Here is a 19,161-nt window from a genome sequence, read left to right on the forward strand (position 1 = left end):
CCACATCCAGTCCCACAAATAGGTTTTGACCTGTCAGAGAAAACAGCTGACTGCAGACATCCGACGACACGCGGCATCATTTCCAACAAAGTAAGATGTGTTTTTTTCTGTTTAATACATATGATAGTGATACTTACTCGGACTTTATTACTCCCCCCTACTCTGGTATCCTTCCACATCCTAAAAACATGTATTCTAGGTTCTATGTTATGGTGGGAATGTCACTGTGATGGCTGTATGTCACAATCGACAGTGACGGTTTTCAACTGTTGGACCACAGAGAACTGTAGTGCAAATATTTGGATGGAACCCAAGATGCCAGGCTGGGGTGATGTCAAGTATGAAGTCTTTGTTAGTAATAACTAAAAAAAAAAAAAAAAAAGATTAACTTTGGGCATCGCCTGGTATCTTCGGAATAAAAAAAAAAAAAACAACTAAAAAGGAGTCCAACCATGAATGGTAAAAATGTAAGTACAAAAGGCTTAGCACAGGGCCAGGAAAAAAACAGGACAAATAAGTTTGGGTGATGTAAGGATCCTTGAAGACTTCAAAGGGAGATGTGGGGGATAAATGAATTACTTGCCAGGGAAAGCGCATGAAACACAAACTATGCAGCTTGAGGGCAAGAATAGTCCAAGACGGCAAAGCAAAAGACATCAAAGAAAGTGTCCTCACTCAGAAAAATGCAACGCAACGACAAACATAAAACTACTAGGGCTGTGACAAATAGCGCCTTAACGGCGGTAACTAATTAATTACGTAACCTTTTCTAGCGGAATAAATGCATACACATGGCAAGTCACGGCTCTCGACGACAAACGGCAGTACAGTGTAGCTCCCCAGGGAGTCTGACGCTCTTTTATAACTTTATTCTTACCTGAACACATCAGCAGCAGTGCAATTCCAACACCATATACTGTAAATCCAACTCCAAACAAACCCTTCCACTCCATTCCTCATTGCATCCACACGTCCTCATTGTCACTAGACAGACCGCGAGATGCATTCATGGACACTCCGGACAACACGACAATGAGCTTATTATGCGTGTATGTGTGGTCTACATAAACAGAAAAGCAGAGAAAAACAATACGTGGAAATTCTTATCACTCACTTTGTAACTCTTAATGCGGAAATCCAAGAAAATTCTCTCAAAACATGTGACGTCAACGTAAATGACGTGGTGTCTTTGAACGCGACCCCTCATTGCTCATAATAACGTAGTTAAGTCTGATTCAAATATTCTGCTATTACAGAAACCAGTGTTAGGTAAATAGATTTTCAGAAATCTGTGCCATCTATTAACTTGATAAAAATGTTGAGTTAATTTGGCGTTGTTAATACATACAAATATATATTTATAATCCTGCCCTGTCATTTATCTTTCTTTCAATAAAATACAGTAAAAATAGGCATATTTCAGACACCGTATGAGAATCATTAATTATTTTTAAGACCGTGATTAATCTGATTAAACCTTTAAATCATTTGACAGCCCTAAAAAATACACAAAATTCATAAAACCCATAAGAAACTGTACATTAAGAAATGTTCATTTTGAACATGTGTGTGTTTGTTTTGGTAATATTTGTAAGGCAAACTTAAAATACTAAAAATATACTTAGTAACAAGATGAATACATCTATTTGTTGAGATACTGGCATATATACAGTATGTGATACATGTGTAACATATGATGTAAAACATTGCCTTAGGACACTCTTCCTGAAACATGACAACAGCGTCAGCCAGCTCCCACTTGAACAAGACTGTACGCCAGCAATACATGAGCCTTCCGCAGGGAGGCAAATGTCAGGTGACTTACATCTGGATCGACAACAATGGACAGGACCTGCACAGCAAAACCCGGACCCTGGAAACTGAACCAAAAAGTATTGAAGGTACGGTCCTGTTTTTATAATGGATTATATGTCAGGGACACCAGAATATAAAGAGAGATACGTTATTCATAATCAAACAAGTAATTATTTCATACACTGATGTTCAGATGTCCTGTGGTGCAAGTTTGGTGAAATATGTTTCAAATAGCCCATCAGGTTGGTGCACGAGGTTCGCTAGCCTGCCTCAAAGCCACTAGGTTACTCGAAACTCGGATCAGACCTCTCTGTGTGTGGGATACAGTCCAAAAATAGATGTCAGCTTACCATTCAGAAGACAGCTGAGCATGACCTAGAAATCATCTTCATTTTTGTTTTCGTCATAATAGCTCCATTGAGGTTAAAGCTCTCATTTATAATTATCCAAATAGAAATTCCTGAATGGAGCTTTTGTGAGATATGCAGATTCCAGCAGGACCAAAAGTTCTACAGAGAAATGTTCCTCATACCAGCGTGCATGTTCCGAGATCCTTTCACCCTTGACCCCAACAAGCTGGTTCTCTGTGAAGTTCTCAAGAACGACCGCCTTCCTTCAGGTACTTTCTCCGCTTTCTCGTTCGCTTGTGTGAGTCCCCAAAATGCAATCTGCCAGCGTTTGTTCTGTACAGAAACAAACCATCGAATGGGCTGCAAGAAAGTGATGGACCAGGTCAAAGAGCACCAGATCTGGTTTGGCATGGAGCAGGAATACACACTCTTGGGAATGGACGGACACCCGTTTGGTTGGCCTCAGTGGGGATTCCCAGCACCCCAAGGTCATTATATGACAACACACCCACCTGGCTTGCTAGTATTCCCATAATATTTAGACTTAATTGCCATAATATTATAACTTTTTCCCCAACCTATTTTTCCAAAAAATGCCACTTTATATTGTTTTGGGAAAAAAAAACCTTACTTTTCCTAATACGATAAACAATTCTATGCTACTAAAATGACTTTATGAATGAATTTCGTCCTAATATTACCAGCTTGTTCTCATTTTTTTTCACGTTAAAATACGACTTTTTTCTGTTCATATTTTTACTTTATGCTCATAAAATGACAGCTGTTTTTTTCCATTTCTGCTGTTGTTTCTTTCTACATTTTCATTCAATTTAAAGTTTTTCTTGTAAATTTTCTCATTACATTTTTCCCTTAATATTTTCACTTTATTCTATGTGATACATTCCTAATTTTTCTGTCATCTAATTTTCCAAAAAATATAACTTCTTCTTGACTATTTTTAAAATTACTGCAGATTTTTCCATTTTTGCTGGGGTTTTTTTTGTTTTTGTTTTTTTTAGTTTTCTCATTATATTTTTAGAATGTGTCGCGGGCCAATATAAAAACAGCCGCAGGCCGGAAAATGGTCCCGGGACCGCAGTTTGTATGCCCCTGCTCCAGATGAAGAAAAACACGCTTAACTGCAGGTAGTGTTGACTTTTTGGAGACTTTTGACAAATAACCATTCATCTATGCTTTTGGTCATGCAACCATTTCTGTTCAAGGTCACTGTACAAGATGACATTGTTGATTGAGACGACAGTCGTCCCTCGTGTATCGTGATTCATTGGTTCCAGACCCAACCACGATTAGTGGATTTCCGAGAAGTAGGATTCAATATTAACAAACTTTCCTGGTTAGAGCATAGAAAACCTTTTTTAACATTATTCGAGCCCCGTGGACATGAAATAACACCTCTATGGTCACACTGACAAAAATGAATAAAAATGAATAAAAACAGCGTGACTACATTAACACTGCCTAAAGCGCAGAGTGCTTGAACGCCTTGTCATGTGAACAGCGCCTGCACGTCACAGGGAGCACAGCGCAGAAGAAATAATACAGAATGAAGCTGTTCGTTGTTTTGCGTTCATTTAATGAACAAATAGGTTTAATGATTATGCTGTGCATTAAGACTGATTCATCTTAAATATGTCATTTACACTGCGTGCCAAATGAGAGCTGTTTTTATGTGGTGTTGTGACTAATTAGTGCATTTTCTGAGATGGATGAGCCTGTAATTTGTTTCTTGACGAGATGCACTGACTGGACTGACCATCACTTTTGCCAACTTTCCAATAAGAAAAGTAGCTATTGGCTGTCCTAGAAGTCGCCACATGAAGCCTAATTTGCATATCATTTGCATATGATGTTGCAAAATGCTGTAGGAAAAAAGCATAACCTCGTAGGAGAGACACAAAAAGTGACTAAAAACACCTTAATTACGTTTAGAACTTGATTCTCGACTTGTTCATTTCAAATTTGCCATGATTTCGGCAAAATGAAAGAATTAATATTTCATCTCGGCGAGCGCCTCTCAAGGTTCTCCCATCACACGTCGGCTATTGAGAACTTTGGGAACAAAATCGGCAAATTGGCAACACTGCCGACCATGCCTTCGTCAAACAACGCTGTTTCTCAGCGCACTAATGATATGGCGGAAGATGTTTTAAAAAAGCTACTACAGCACCTACGAGCCAGTGAGTACCAACGGCCCTCCTGACTTCAATGGGGTTTTTTTGTTGTTTTTTTTTTAAATTTTTAGCAGGAGGTGTAATAATTAGCATAATTCGCTCTCATTAACATTAAACACAGAAAAACAAATGTATCATTATTATGTATCATGCCCATTTATTTCAAAATAAACTCTGTTATAACCGACTTTCATTCATTAAAACCTTCTTCCCGACTTCTTTAAGGTCCCTACCACTGCGGGGTGGGGGCAGACAAAGCTGTCGGACGAGACATTGTGGATTGCCACTACAAGGCGTGTCTCTACGCGGGGATCAGAATCTGTGGAGCCAACGCTGAAGCGATGCAATCCCAAGTAAGGATGGCGTTATTCATTCATGACATGTTCTTGTAATGGCTTCCTGTCATCCATCAACACAGAACCTCTGCTAATACAGCAGTACTTTCCATTTAAGTTACCACAAAAAACAAATCGCTCACAATTTCAAGCTGAGAAAAGTCATCACCAAACAGGCCGGTGTCTACTGTACTGCTTTTTGTCGTTACTGCAATGATAATAAAGTTTGTTCTATTCCATTCAGTGGGAGTTCCAGGTGGGTCCCTGCGAGGGTATTGAGATGGGAGATCAACTGTGGGTTGCACGCTTCTTGCTGCATCGTGTGTGCGAAGATTTTGGGGTTCTTGCAACACTGGACCCCAAACCAGTGGAGGGAAACTGGAACGGTGCTGGCGGACACATGAATGTCAGCACCAAGCAGATGAGGGAAGAAGGAGGACTGCAGTGAGTAAACGAGTCTCCATAAAGTTGCAGTCTTTGTGTATTATGGCCTTTACTTGTACACACTGTAATGTACAGTGGTGTGAAAAAGTGTTTGCCTCCTTCATGATTCCTTGTTTTCTTGTTCGTCACACTTAAATGTTTCCAAGTAATCTAAATATTAGTCAGTGGCAACACAACTGAACAAGAAATGCAGTTTTTAAATGAAGCTTCTTATTAGCAAGGGAGAAAAAACTGGTCTGACGAGACAAACTTTTTGTAAGGTGTGTGTCCCAATACATCTGGCGTAAAAGTAACGCCGAACATCATACCAAAAGTGTAATCTGGTGGTGGTAGTGTGATGGTCTGGGGCGTTTTTGCTGCTTCAGGACCTGGAAGACTTTCTGTGATCGCAACCATGAATTTTGCTATCTACCAAAAATTCCTGAAGGAGAATGTCCAGCCATTCGTTCGTGACCTCAAGCTGAGACCAACTTGGGTTCCGCAGCAGGACAATGATCCAAAACACACCAGCAAGTCCACCTCTGAATGTCTGAAGAAAACCAAAATGAAGACTTTGGATTGGCCTAGTCAAAGTCCTGACCTGAATCCTATTGAGCTGCTGTGGCATGACCTTAAAAAGGCGCTTCATGCTTGAAAAACCATCCAATGTGGCTGAACTAATATTTAAATTAGTTTGATGATCTGAAACATTTAAGTGTGACAAACATGCAAACAAATAAGAAATCAGGAAGGGGGCAAACACATATTCATACCACTGAAAGTTCATATAGCTTTCTTGTGACCCTGATGAGGCCAAGGGGTACACAAAATGGTTGTTTTGTGGGTGAGAGTGTGCAGGTCTTGGCAACAGCACTTTTTAAAGCATATTTTAGAAGCTCTGTGTGGTATCAGATATAAAAATGACATATTCAACCAGCAGACAGCAAAATGGTTTGGAATATTTCCGTTTAGAATCAGTCAGCAAGCAATGTTCCATGACTTGTGTCCCTTCTGATGACAGATACATCGAGCAGGCCATTGAGAAGCTGAGCAAAAGACACAAGGAGCACATTAAAGTGTATGACCCACACGGCGGTCAGGACAACGTGCGACGTCTCACGGGTCATCATGAGACCGCTAACATCAACAAATTCACTGCTGGAGTTGCCGACCGATTTGCCAGCATCCGCATTCCTCTCCAGGTGAGCCATGACAACAAAGGCTACTTCGAGGACCGCCGCCCTGCAGCAAACTGTGATCCATACCTTGTGACCAAAGCCATAGCAAGCACCTGCCTGCTGGATGATGTGGAGCAAGTCAGAGGCTGTTAATGAATGTTCATTATATTGGTTTAGTCAAACATGTAAACGAGGTTACATTGAACATTGTTGACAGACACATTAACATTAATAATACCTCCATTAGACGTTGCGTGTGAATGCTGAAAAGCTGAAGCGAAACTGAAATGCTTTGAAAAGGTAAGTCAATCGAAATTTTGAATGAACATTGGAGCCGTTCGGAAGCTGAAGCTCGACTGAAATGCAGCGGAAATATGCTAAAATGCAAAATGAAAGTAAGAGTAGTTTGGCAGTTTGAGCTAGACTGTGAAATTGAACCGACAATCCAATCAGCCACCAAGCACTCTACCAGCTGAACTATACAACTTCAGTAGTATCAGTACTATAGAATGAGGGTCGTAGTAGGGCTGCCCATTCATTTTCAATGGGAAAATTGTCATAGAAAATATGAAATTACACAAAATGTGGGAATATTTAGAAAAGTATGAATTGGTCTGAAACACTGTTAAATGTCACATAATTCTATTAAACATGATGAAGACTTACGCGGGGCTTGAACGCCTGACCTGCAGGGTGGGAGACGAGCGCCAATTGAGCTTTGTTTGTTCCATATTTTACCACAAAATATGAATAATACTCCAGCCACTTTGTACACTGATTGTATGAACTTGCTATAATAGCAACTACTCCAGCAGGCTTTGGGCAAAAGGTGTGATTTACTGTCTCCTCAGTCAAACTGCTCAGTTTAACCATTGCTCCAAATTGGTGGCAATTGGTGGTGACTGGAGGGAAGTGACATCCATTTGTAATAACATTTTGTAAAACATGATGAATGCTTAAAAAGGACTATATATTGAAATATTAATAATTAAGCCAACATTAGCAGAAGTCACATGAGTACTCAGCCCGTTAGTCTTCTTATATTACAATACTTGCCGCAAGAATCAACACCGTAGTCATCAATCAACTGGAGGAAAACACTTTGTAATAACAAGAGAAAAATTAAAGAGTTCACCACAACATGTCAACACTGGCATCTACGTCAAAACGCTCATCTAGTGGTCACTGGAAAAACAATACTGACTTTATTTCAAAGAGTTGCTCAAGAGGTGGCAGTGATTGGAGGACTTCAATCTGTAATATAATTGCATAGAACATGATCAATGCACACAGGGGGCTAGAGCCAGCTTCCTTTGTGTTGCAAACCACATGCTCAAACCGCCCAAGGCGTGTCACTGTTAAGGGCACAGCTGAATCATTCATTTATAGAAAATGTAAAATGATTTTCACCAGCAGAGGGCACCATTTAAATACCCATTCATTTTCAATGGGAAAATGTTCACAGAAAAGATGAAATGGGTCTGAATTGGTAGCACACTTGTCCCAAGTGAGCTGAACAACCAACCTTTTTGAGACGAAGCTCCCTGGTCTCGCCACTGAACCTGCACAAGCCTGTAAAAACTCGCATACGCTGTAAAAAAAAAACAAAAACAAAAAAAACACTAAAATTGAAAGGTGAACCGCGACGGAGCGAGGGATCACTGTGTCCTCCTTCAAGCTAGGGTCTACAGCGCTAAGCCTTCTGGGTAATGTCGTACTGTATATTAGCATTTAGCAACACAGCCTTAAATATGCCTCACAGTTATTAAACTCATTTTAAGTAGTAAATTGTAAAGGTACTCACCACTAATGAACGATAGTTAGATGATCAATGATTGTAACAGATGAAATCTAAGTCAGCCAAAGTCTAGCCCAGGGGTTTGGTTTGGTTTGGTTTAGTTTATTTGAACATGAAGGTTACAATGGAATACATCTCGTGAATCATTTTTTGACAGTTCCACATGTCCAAAAGGAGTAGGAAGAAGCAAAGCTTATTTAATCCTACCCCCCATCCATTCTACATCTAGTACAGTACATGTAGTTCACTTCCTGGATTCCATGTCATGTTTTCAGTGATAGTCAGGATAACACATAATAGATAACGGTGAGATAACCGTCCCCCCAAAAAAAGAGAGAACATTCATAATAATGATAATATGATGACAATACTAAATAAATAAATAAATAAATAAGAACAAAGAAAATTATTAAAAATAAATAAATAAATAACAAATAAAATTTAATTAAATAAATAAAAAATAAAATAAAATAAAATAAAATAGAAAATAAGTGTCCACAGTGTGGCCTGGGGGCGACAGTGTCCACAGTGTGGCCTGGGGGCGACAGTCTAAAAATGTAATTTAACAAGGAAACTAAAAAAAAAAAAAAAAAAACAACAGCAGCAGCAAAAATGGGAAAATCAATCAAAAGTCAAAATTTTAAGAGAAGAGTTGTAATCTAGCAAGGTCAAAAAGCCATAATTTCACAAGAATAAAGTAATAGTATGAGGAAAAATGTCATTTTAGTAGCATGGAGTTGAAATATTAAAGAAAAAAGTTTGATTTTTTTTTTTTTAGCCAAAAACAATGACTAAAGTTGTAATTTTTGGAAACTTAGGTTGGGGGAAAACTTATAACATGGGAATAAAGTCAAAATGTTTGAAAGAAAGTTGAAATATTTGGAAAATTATACAGAAAAAATCCACAGCAGAAATGTGACCAGAGTAAAGTCAAAATGTTAAGAGAAAAAAAAACACATTTCTAATGAGAAAAAAGTTGCAATTTTATGAGAATCAACTTGTAAAATGAGAAAAAATATCATTTTGGTAACACTGTTGAAACAAAGAAATAAAAAAAACAGCTGTAATTTTATGACAATAAAGTCAAAATATTAAGAAAAAAGTCCTAAAACGTCACAATTTTACAAGAATAAACTCGTATTACACGTCATGTTTAGTAGCATTTCACCTTTGTAATATAGCTATAGTAGTATAGCTTCTTAGCATATCTCTACGTGTTGGTTTCCTAAATATCAAAGTGGCCCTTGCATCCTTTCATTTTTCAGTATGTGGCCCTCGCTGGAAAAAGTTTGGACACCCCTGGTCTAGCCTACAGCCTGATGTTTGTTCAGATACGTTTTTACGAAGTGGCGCAGAAGCTGGCGCAGCTGATGACCGAGTGGACTGCGCGAGAGCTTTCCATCTGACGTCAGCGATGAGCTGTTGATGCGTTCTCTCCGCATCACGCATGCGATCAGTCAGGATGCGGTTAGTGTCACATTTCCTGTGTACCTTAAGACTGGTCGTCAATCACAACACTTGAATAAGACTATAGACAACCATTCACACATCACCGCGTGGGAAAGATTTTAATTTCTTCATTTGCCGTAATTCTATGCCTCCAGTTTTGTGAGTATCCTTAACGGTTCCATAAGGATTCTACACAAGTGCACAAAGTTCCATGAAAGCATGATTGGATGAGTGTGGACAGAACCCTGACCTGTAGTTGTAGTAAACACATGTATTTCAGTGATTATACATATTATTCACTGTTTGTCATGCCTCACAGTAAAATAAGGAGTAAAAGCCTCTGGCAAGTGTCGTTGTCTTTTCAGTGAATCAGGGTCTAGATGGATGGATGGAACACAACATAACATACATATAGTGCTCGCACATTAAAGAAACAGCCATTCAATCATTTTTACATGTTTTTTTAATTCTTTGAAGTCCTTGGTATTTTTTAAACTTCACCAACCACTGAATTTGACACTTTTTTTGTTCCCATATCGAGCAAGCATCCCAAAATCCTCACAGCCACCGGGACAAAAACCATCACACAGTATAACTTTCACAAAGGGGAAAGGGGTACTATAGTGGGTTTAGGAGCAAGGCAGTGTAGAACAAGAACAGCATCTCCTCTCAGTCTGCAGCACACAGCGACCATACATATCACTCGCGTTTCATTAGCATAATTAGCATAGTATAAGCACTAGGGGCTGACGGGGCCTTTTCAAAAAGTACAGTTTTGTGGGTGTGAGTGCAAGGAGGGACGAGATTTTTTTTGTGTGTGTATGGCCATGACAAACACAAGCAGCAGCTCATGAGAGTGAAGAGCTGTCGCCATAGCAACAGCTTCAAACATTGAAAGGAAGGGAATAACGGGGCATCTCTTGAGCACGGTACTGTTTGTAATGGTAAACCCCTCATGTCAGCTGTTTAAATAGACATCACAGCAGCACGACAAGCTAGGATACCTCAATCAACAGACCGTCTCGCTCCGCCCACTGCGGTTGGAGCGTGGTGGGGATCAGCTATTTTGGTTAGACAATGGAAAAACATGCACATTTGCACAAAACTGAAAGGGAAACATTGTTCATTAGTCACCAAGTGCAGCATATTGTGAAATGTGAGACAAAGATAATAATGATACTGAAGATGATCCACAAGTTTCCATTTCCCATCATCCTCCAGTCACAACTTTCAACACATTTGTCACATCGCCTTGTTGCTACATGGAATACAAACTGAATTATCATTGTTACAAATGGGACATTCTGGTGCTGCAAATAATTACACAATCCAATATGGGCTTGTTGAAGAATATTAAATCTGGTTATGTTTTATCAAACAGGGAGCTGGTCTTTTGCTAAGGTAAAAAAAAAGAAAAGTGGCGGTCGGAGTCAGAGAAGCATCAATTGCTTGTGGTAATGAAAAGCAGATCATGCATAAAAAGGAAATGGTATGTAAGGAGTGCTGCGTGGGTCCATCCCTCCAACATCAACACTGCACACGAGTAACACGTACAGTACGAAACATCAGCTCGCTGCCTCTTTTCAAGCGCAAAACAACATCTGCTCAGCCGTTCAGCAAGTAGTTACAAGTTGACACTAATCTGACAACAAAAAAAGTGAGCTTTTTTTTCATCTTTACAGGGGCTCTACTGGCACTGTAGGCCCAAAAAAGAAAACACAAAATCTGGCACCTTTGAATCGGTTTATCCTGGCTATTTTACATCGTTTTATCTTACATCCTTCGCTTAAAGAACAACATCTCCACTATGTATACACCTTCTGTGGCTTCAGGCACATAAAGAGCAAGAAAAGAAAGAGGGCTTATACAGGAAACATTCTGTGTGTAAATGCACTGCTCGGTGACGGACGGCTTCAACTGCAGGTTAAGTTTGGAAATTCTATAGCTGCTGTGTGAAATGGACGATATGGAGCGACAGTAAGGCATTTTATTTCCCTTAATTAACCTTCTTCCTGCTTGGTCATGGCCAAAAACATGCAGACATGAGGCATAAAGCTTTTCAGGAAGTTTCCAAATATGGTTTTAGGAGAGCGAGAGTGAAGAACCTTAAGGCCGCCCTCTTGTTGGATTATGGATTGGAGTGTTGGGTGGTGATGAAGCAAAATAAAAGAATACATTTGAGCTTTTGCACTAGCGTAACCCAATCATCTCTGCTATTAAATCAGTCTATCCAATGGCAGGCTGGAAGAATGAAACGGAAATACAAAAACAAAATCAAAAGTGCACAAATGAGTGTTGTTTTTTTTTCCATCATGTGAGGCAGACCTTTTTTGTTTGGAGGGGAAAAGGAGAGTGGGAATGCGAAGAAAACAAGAGGTGGAGGAGTTAAATATCACGGCTGAAGAAAGGCCCGGTCAGGTGTTGGGAAGGGCTCGCGGCATGGAACCTGTCGAGTGTCCCTCCTCAGAACCAGCACTTCCTCCTCCCCCTCACAGCAATCGGAGGGCAACGCTCTAACCCAGGCTGGTGATGTTAGCCTTGCCACCCGGGGGCGCCACAATGCGCTGGGTGTTCCGGCGAGGAATGTTGTCATCGATCTGAGCGCCTGTGTGGTCAAATAGAAATTTGGTGATTCTTTTCAAGTCTACATTAACATTTTTTGCAGTTTTAAATGACCTGCCCAACACATTAAAGGAGCGGTTCTCATTTATTTTCTGTCAGACCCCCACTGGGGTGTCAGAAATATTTTCATGCTCCCCCCGATTTGAGATGCTATTGAGGAACTGTTATCTATTTATTTATCTGCACTCTGCAGACTGAACTGAGCGAAAAGCAACAAAATGGAGAGCAGTGAAGCATACAGTGGTGTGAAAAAGTGTTTGCCCCTTCCTGATTTCTTATTTTTTGTCACACTTAAATGTTTCAAATATGTTTTAAATATTAGTCATTGACAACAGAACTAAACACTAAATGCAGTTTTTAAATGAAATCTTTTATTATTAAAGGAGAAAAAAAAATCCAAACCAAACCTGTGTGAAAAAGTGATTGTCCCCTAAACCTAATAACTGGTTGGGCCACCATTAGCAGCAACAACAGCATCTCAATAGGATTCAGGTCAGGACTTTGACCAAGCCACTCCAAAGTCTTTATTTGTTTTTCTTCAGCCATTCAGAGGTGGACTTGCTGGTGTGTTTTGGATCGTTGTCCTGCTGCAGAACCCAAGAACCCACAAACAGATGGCTTCGTGATTTTTTGGTAGACTGCAAAATTCAAGGCTCCAGTTATCACACTACCACCACCATATTTTACTGTTGGTATGATGTTTCTTTTCTGAAATGTGGCGTTACTTTTACGCCAGATGTAATGGAACACACACCTTCCAAAAAGTTAACTTTTGTCTCATCAGACCACGGAGTATTTTCCCAAGTATTTTCAAGATGTCAAAACTGAGACAGGTCTTAATGTTCTTTTTGTTCAGCAGTGGTTTTCGTCTTGGAACTCTGCCATGAAGGCCGTTTTTGCCCAGTGTCTTTATTATGGTGGAGTCATGAACACTGACCTGAACTGAGGCAAGTGAGGCCTGCAGTTCTTTGGATGTTGTTGCAGTTCTTTTGTGACCTCTTGGATGAGTCGTTGCTGCACTCTTGGGGTAATTTTCGTTGGCCGGCCTCTCCTGGGAATGTTCACTGCTGTTCCATGTTTTCGCCATTGGTGGATAATGGCTCTCACTGTGGTTTGTTGGTGTCCCAAAGCTTCACTTTTTCACACAGGTCCATGTACCGTTACGGTTTGGATTTTTTTTGCCCCTTAATAATAAAAAAGTTTCATTTAAAAACAGCATTTTGTGTTCAGCTGTGTTGTCATTGACTAATATTTAAAGTTGTTTGATGATCTGGAATACATATTTTTATGTAGAAGTCACACCTGACTATAAAAAAAACTATATGACTATAAAAAAAGTGTGACTCCAGAAAGTATGGTAACTTGTTTTGTTCAATAAAGCTCTTGTTGATTGACCACCTCCTTGTCATTTTTAAAGCGCCTGCAGATGCTACAATAATAATAATAACAACATTAAAGCGAAGGTCTAGTATCGGAATAGTATTCGTATCAGCAGCTGTCCAAAATCAGGTATCAGGATCAGGTCGGGAAGTGGTAAAATGTGGATCGATGCATCCCGAGGATGAGCTCTTTACTTTGACTAAGTTCAAACTTAGTGATTGTTCTGTGTGCACTGACCAGACAGGCTGAAGCCTGACTGATGCAGGTTCCGGACCGGCTGGTTTGGCTGCTTCGCCGGTGACGTCTTGGCAGAGGAGGCAGGGGTCATAGCTTTAGGGGTGACTGATACCTCACACACCGGACCATCATACAGCCCTCTCGGTACGCCCCTCAGCTCCGCCAGCTGCATTGTGGTAAACATAAGAGTGAAGCCACTTGAAAAAGAGGATGTACAGAGAAGTGTCTGTGCATTGTACCCTGCTGCGAGCTTTTATCCTCTTGTAGACGTAGTCAGGGAAAGGTTTGCGGCCCACAAAACGTCCAGAACCTTCCGTGGTGTGGAGGTTTCCTTCCTCCAAGACGATCTTGCCCTGGCTGATCACCACCAGAGGCCCGCCACGCACTTCTGTCCCTTCAAAGATGTTATACTCCACCGTCTGTAGCAGCGAACAGTTAAACAGAAAAATAAATAAACTTTCAAAAAATCATAGGCTGAGATCAGGTAAAAAACTAATAAATGAACGAATGAAGTCAGCCAAGTGGACCACTACACTACACGGTGACTCTCACACAGTCCGTTGAGCAAGATGATCCTTGAGTGACTGATGTTCTATTACAAGTGAGTCATGACACAAATGCCCATATATCACAACACCCAAATAACTTCAAAGCAAAAACACAACCATTTCATCCTCTCGACATGGTACTTTTTTCTGCTGCCTAGAGCGTGCCGAGCTTACAGATAAATGGCAATCTTATCCCGACAGCTGTTGTTGCAGCCAAGCAAAATTACATTTATGGTAATAACGGAGCAGAAATGATTTAACCCGCACTGACCCAAAAGTGTTCTGCTAAAATGTCATGGCAACTAGAAAACAACCGATGAGGCACATACTGTAAGCCAGAGGAAGAAGGGCAGAGGAAGATGAAACGGGGTCAATCAAGGACATTTGTGGGTTGTGTGCGTGTGTGAGTGAGTGAGTGAGTGGAAGCTGCCTGCTAACAGCTACTGCAGCTAACTAAGGCTGAGGTCATTCATGAGGTGGGCTTTGAAGAACTGAGATCACTACACTCGTGTGTGTATGACACACATGCACAAATTGCCAATGAGCAATTCCCACCATGAACATACCTTCATTTTTTCCTGAGCAGGCAGAAACCAAAGAACTAATCCTAGACACACGCACACACACACACACACACACACACACACTGATCTGCCTGCTAACAATCAAATGTATTCTATTCCAGTTTTCTGGCAGATTTTAAGGATGACATCATGGCTCTTGCTGCTGCTTGAGGCCCCACACCCTGTTGCTTGTACGATAACTATTCATCACATAAACTAAATTAAGATTAAATGCATCTTTGGAATGATTTATGGCGTCCATTGTATATGGAGTGTTTTTATCCTACCACTGACAATATTTTTTAAAATGACAATTTTAAGCCTCTGCTGAATGCATGATTGAATTCATCTGTCACGTCTTAGAATGGGCTGTTGATATTTTTCCCCTTCAAGGCCTGCAATCTGCACTATGTATGTATGATAACAGCGAGAACAAACAGAACAAATGTGGTGCTCTGCCAAAGAACTCAAATACGTACTGTATGTGTACTCAGCAGGAAACTCTGCATTTAGTCTACAATGTATGAGTATGAGTTCGAATGTATACGTTCCCGTATTTATTTAAGTTAAAGTGGGGTGGTGGTTGTTTTTTTGCAACACCTAGTGGCCACAATAAATCATTGAGTGAGCTTGTTGTGGCCCACAAGGGCACACAAATTGAATGATACACAGCGTACCAGACCTTTTGTGTTCCAGAATACTGATATATACTAATAAGCTTCTGCCTTGGCGACTGTGTCTGGAAGTAATATGCAACTATAATTACATGACACCTGTATGGACTGAGAAATGTGGTATTTTAGACAGCAGCGTTGTTGTAATCAGAACACTAATTATGTCTAGCTTAGAGATTGTAGCTGCTGTGTCAGCCTCTGACTAACTAAATACACACATATGATTTTCATCCATCCATCCATTTTTTATGGTGCTTATCCTCACTATCCCAGCTGACTTCAGGCAAGAGGCAGGGTACACCTGGCCTGGTCACCAGTTGATCGCTGGGCACATATAGACAAACAACCATTCACACTCACATTCATACCTATGGACAATTTAGAGTCGCCAATTAACCTAACATGCATGTTTTTGGAATGTGGGAGAAAAACGGAGTACCCGGAGGAAACCCACGCACGCACAGGCAGAACATGCAAACTCCACACAGAGATGCCCAACAGAGATTGGAACCCAGATCTTCCCGATCTCCTGACTGTGTGGCCAACTCGCTAACCACTCGGCCACCGTCCGGTCACGTATGATATTCAATCTATTTTAATTCATTTGTGAATACAAAAATGACGTTTTGGTGTTAAAATATGATTGTTTGACACATTTCTACACAATGGAATACGTACAGACGTCATGTCATGTATTAAAAGTGTCTTCTTCAAGAACATTCTGACGTTTAATAAACAGGTACGTTTTATTGTATCCATATACTTGAAACAAATTTGATTTTTTTCAACTTCTGTTGCTTTGGTTTGTCTCCTTGTTGGTGTCAACATTGGCCCCACCCTTAGGCTTTGTCTTCTTCACTTGAGAATGTAATGTTGTTAGGAGTGGCACCATGACAGGTTGCCCTGCTCGCTCTGATGATAGCTCAATCCATAAATACAGATAAATGCGACATAGTGTTTTTTTTCCTCCTCACGGTGCATTTTTTGATTGATGCAACTTGTTATGAAATTTTAACATTGTCATGAAATTTGTACCGAGTTGTGGTTCTTGGCGGAGATGATCTTTGTGACATCAGGGTCCCACAGCACCAGATCAGCATCAGAACCTACAGCAATACGACCCTTGCGGGGATACAGGTTGAAGATCTTGGCCGCGTTGGTGCTGGTCACCGCCACAAATTGGTTTTCGTCCATTTTTCCGGTTACCTGAAATGAAATTACAACCGGAATGAAGATATTTACAATTGTATGATGACAATTTTTCACGTGGCTGTTCTGATCAGATGTATTACATGTATCTGGCTCCACTGAGGTGACTAGAAATATCCCTGCATGTGAGATACATAATATCTAAAGACATACCACACATTTGTCCCAGATAATGGACATCCTCTCCTCTGTCCCATTGACACCTTCGGGAATCAAGCTGAAGTCATCTTTGCCCACTGCACGTTGAGCGGTGTCGAAGGGACAATGTGCACTTCCTGTCACCTGCAGGTCACCACTGAAAGAAAAGGAAGCAAATAGTGAGGGGAAAAACATGTCTGGACTTGGAATGTTTTGATTATAGTGTTACCAGGAGAGCAGGGAGTTGAGATAGTCCGGTGTGGTTGGGTCAGGGCTCAGTGGAGGGGAGGTGATGTAAGCTGCTGCCTTGGCCCAGTTCTTGCTCCAGTAGTGGGAGCCGTCTGTTCCCAGGCTTGCAGTGATTGGTTCTCCATAGACCACAGTGCCTAAAAGGACCCACAGTGCCTTACTTGTTATTCATTTCAGTCATTGCAGCAATGATAGCTTTAGATTTACAAAGACTGTAGTGATACAAATGAAACTATTATGCTAAAGCACAGTCCCACCCTTCTTCCTGGCTTGAGCGATGACATCAGCAGCAGTCTTGCTCATCACCTTGGTGATGTACAGAGGGCAGTTGGTCTGATTGGCCACAGTCACAGAGCGGTTTACAGCCTCGGCCTCCACCTGGAAAAGACAAATAAAACCACTCGTGATCAAACTAGAATGGAATTGGATAGACCACAGACCTCCACCAAGCATAAATAATGCCGAGCTGCTCAGCTTAGTCAGTTTTAGACTGTGAATTGATCCAACTATCGATAATATCGATACCAAGCGTGTTTCCGTTTTTTTCTGTGTTTATTTTCACAAATATGTTTTGTTGTTCTTATCGTTGTATTGTTCAGGGCTTTTTTTACTAGGAGCACAGTTGCCCCTAACTTAACATTTTAGGAGCGCAAGCAGAAAGTTTAGGGGTGCACAACTAAATCAAAGTAAATATTCACATTTCCTCTCCTTTTCACTGTATTACAGAGAAACACCATTAACTCCAATACCGCCCTCTTTTCACACACATCGGCCCACGTTCTTCTTCTTTGGTGTTCGTCTCCTGTCTTCTTCTTTGGGAGTTAATGTCGGTTGGCAAACTAGCTCTACTACTAGATACTTAAGAAGTTTTAGTTGAGAAATGTCAGTGATTTGGGTTGCCGCTTGTCATTGGGGGTGACGGTGGGTCCCGCAGCCAAAGCAGTTGAGAACCACTGCTGCAGAGCATCAGAGAACTGAGTTCATTCAAGCTCCTAACCCTTCCTTCCCCCAACCCAACTGTGCTGCCCTGTGTTGTCTTGATGCGCTGCATGTTTAGCTGTTTTAAGTGTTTTGAAGAATTGTTTCTTTTATTGGGAATTGTATAGTTATATCTGTTTATTACTAACAGTTTATATTTCCATTGTTCACTTTCTAATTATTTTATTGTTGTTTTTAGGGGGACATTTTTTTCATCTATAATTTACACTGTCCCTGTCAAATAAACCAATATAGGTGTGCTGTACGAAATGAGGTATCCAGTTTGAGGATACCTCATTCAGTACAGTCTGCAGTCTGCACATAAGTTACTTTGGAAAATATTACAGAGATTGTGGTATTATCGTTAATATTTTTCCACTATCCATCTGGAATGATATCACTTGAAAGGAAGCAAACCTTCTATAACCTTAAGCATGTCTGTGCTTGAGGTTTTCTGTCACATGGTAAAACATTTGTCTGTACTTTATTTGGGGTTACAGTTCCCTTATTTACTTCCTCTTCGGATGCTTGAGTTTGATTGAACTATGAAATCTCCATGCCCGTTGGTGATGAGATGATATCCCACCTCTCCTAACTGTTCTTTCCTAGATGGAAAGTGTGATGAGTGATATTAGGAATAAGATGACACGAAGAAGGAATATGTGCAGGAGGTAAAGAGAATGTTTTAACAATGTTCGGTAGTTGTGCCAAAGCCAAGTCTCTTTCAATGTTTCTTTTGTTTCCACCGTGATGGATGTATTGTGTTTGATCTGCTCAGCCTCACAGCAACACCCTGTTGAACTAAGCGTGAAAACGATGTTTCAGAAATAGTGACACATCCCAGGCTTGCAAGCAAGCGTTGTTTTCCATGAGTGCATGACAAACTGTGTCCAGAGCAAGTGAATGTGTCTTACCTCCTCAGGACGGCTCAACACATGTCCCTCAGGACCAGTGATGCCTTGCTCCAGGATCCTACGCTGTTCCTAAAACACACACACACACACATTGGGATGCTGAGGTAGT

At 40.6% G+C, this 19,161-nt stretch overlaps 2 protein-coding genes across 4 annotated transcripts in view; one reads left to right on the top strand and one right to left on the bottom strand.

The window, feature by feature from the left end:
* LOC129169845 (glutamine synthetase-like) lies at nt 1–9,926 on the top strand. 2 transcript variants are annotated; one of them, XM_054756701.1, is made up of 7 exons: nt 1–90; nt 1,716–1,901; nt 2,228–2,434; nt 2,507–2,653; nt 4,583–4,710; nt 4,937–5,136; nt 6,137–9,926. In XM_054756701.1, exons 2-7 carry the CDS (start codon nt 1,733–1,735, stop codon nt 6,444–6,446), a joined length of 1,161 nt encoding a protein of 386 aa, XP_054612676.1. In that variant the 5' UTR covers nt 1–90; nt 1,716–1,732; the 3' UTR covers nt 6,447–9,926. The 2 variants fall into 2 exon arrangements, with proteins under 2 accessions (XP_054612676.1, XP_054612677.1); XM_054756702.1 differs by having other exon boundaries at nt 2,270–2,434.
* The window catches only part of dpysl2b (dihydropyrimidinase like 2b), a 27,005-nt gene continuing 16,752 nt past the window's right edge, over nt 8,909–19,161 (bottom strand). Inside the window, exons 7-14 of one of the 2 annotated variants that reach the window (XM_054756697.1) lie at nt 19,053–19,121; nt 17,418–17,538; nt 17,141–17,297; nt 16,927–17,068; nt 16,600–16,770; nt 14,019–14,198; nt 13,780–13,945; nt 8,909–12,145 (exon numbers count right to left, since the gene is read on the bottom strand). In XM_054756697.1, coding sequence (XP_054612672.1) covers nt 12,054–12,145; nt 13,780–13,945; nt 14,019–14,198; nt 16,600–16,770; nt 16,927–17,068; nt 17,141–17,297; nt 17,418–17,538; nt 19,053–19,121 — 1,098 coding nt within the window. In that variant the 3' untranslated portion in view covers nt 8,909–12,053. The remainder of the gene's footprint in view (nt 12,146–13,779; nt 13,946–14,018; nt 14,199–16,599; nt 16,771–16,926; nt 17,069–17,140; nt 17,298–17,417; nt 17,539–19,052; nt 19,122–19,161) is intronic. The other variant, XM_054756698.1, reaches the window with a different exon arrangement.

This window comes from Dunckerocampus dactyliophorus, chromosome 17 (genome assembly GCF_027744805.1).
Source record: "Dunckerocampus dactyliophorus isolate RoL2022-P2 chromosome 17, RoL_Ddac_1.1, whole genome shotgun sequence".
In the NCBI taxonomy this organism is placed as follows: Eukaryota; Metazoa; Chordata; class Actinopteri; order Syngnathiformes; family Syngnathidae; genus Dunckerocampus; species Dunckerocampus dactyliophorus.

Excerpts from the sequence above, each read along its gene's own strand:
- LOC129169845 (XM_054756701.1), top strand. The coding sequence starts at position 1,733 with ATGACAACAGCGTCAGCCAGCTCCCACTTGAACAAGACTGTACGCCAG. Across the intron at positions 2,435-2,506 it reads GAACGACCGCCTTCCTTCAG|AAACAAACCATCGAATGGGC; the intron begins GTACTTTCTCCG and ends TGTTCTGTACAG. Across the intron at positions 4,711-4,936 it reads CTGAAGCGATGCAATCCCAA|TGGGAGTTCCAGGTGGGTCC; the intron begins GTAAGGATGGCG and ends TATTCCATTCAG.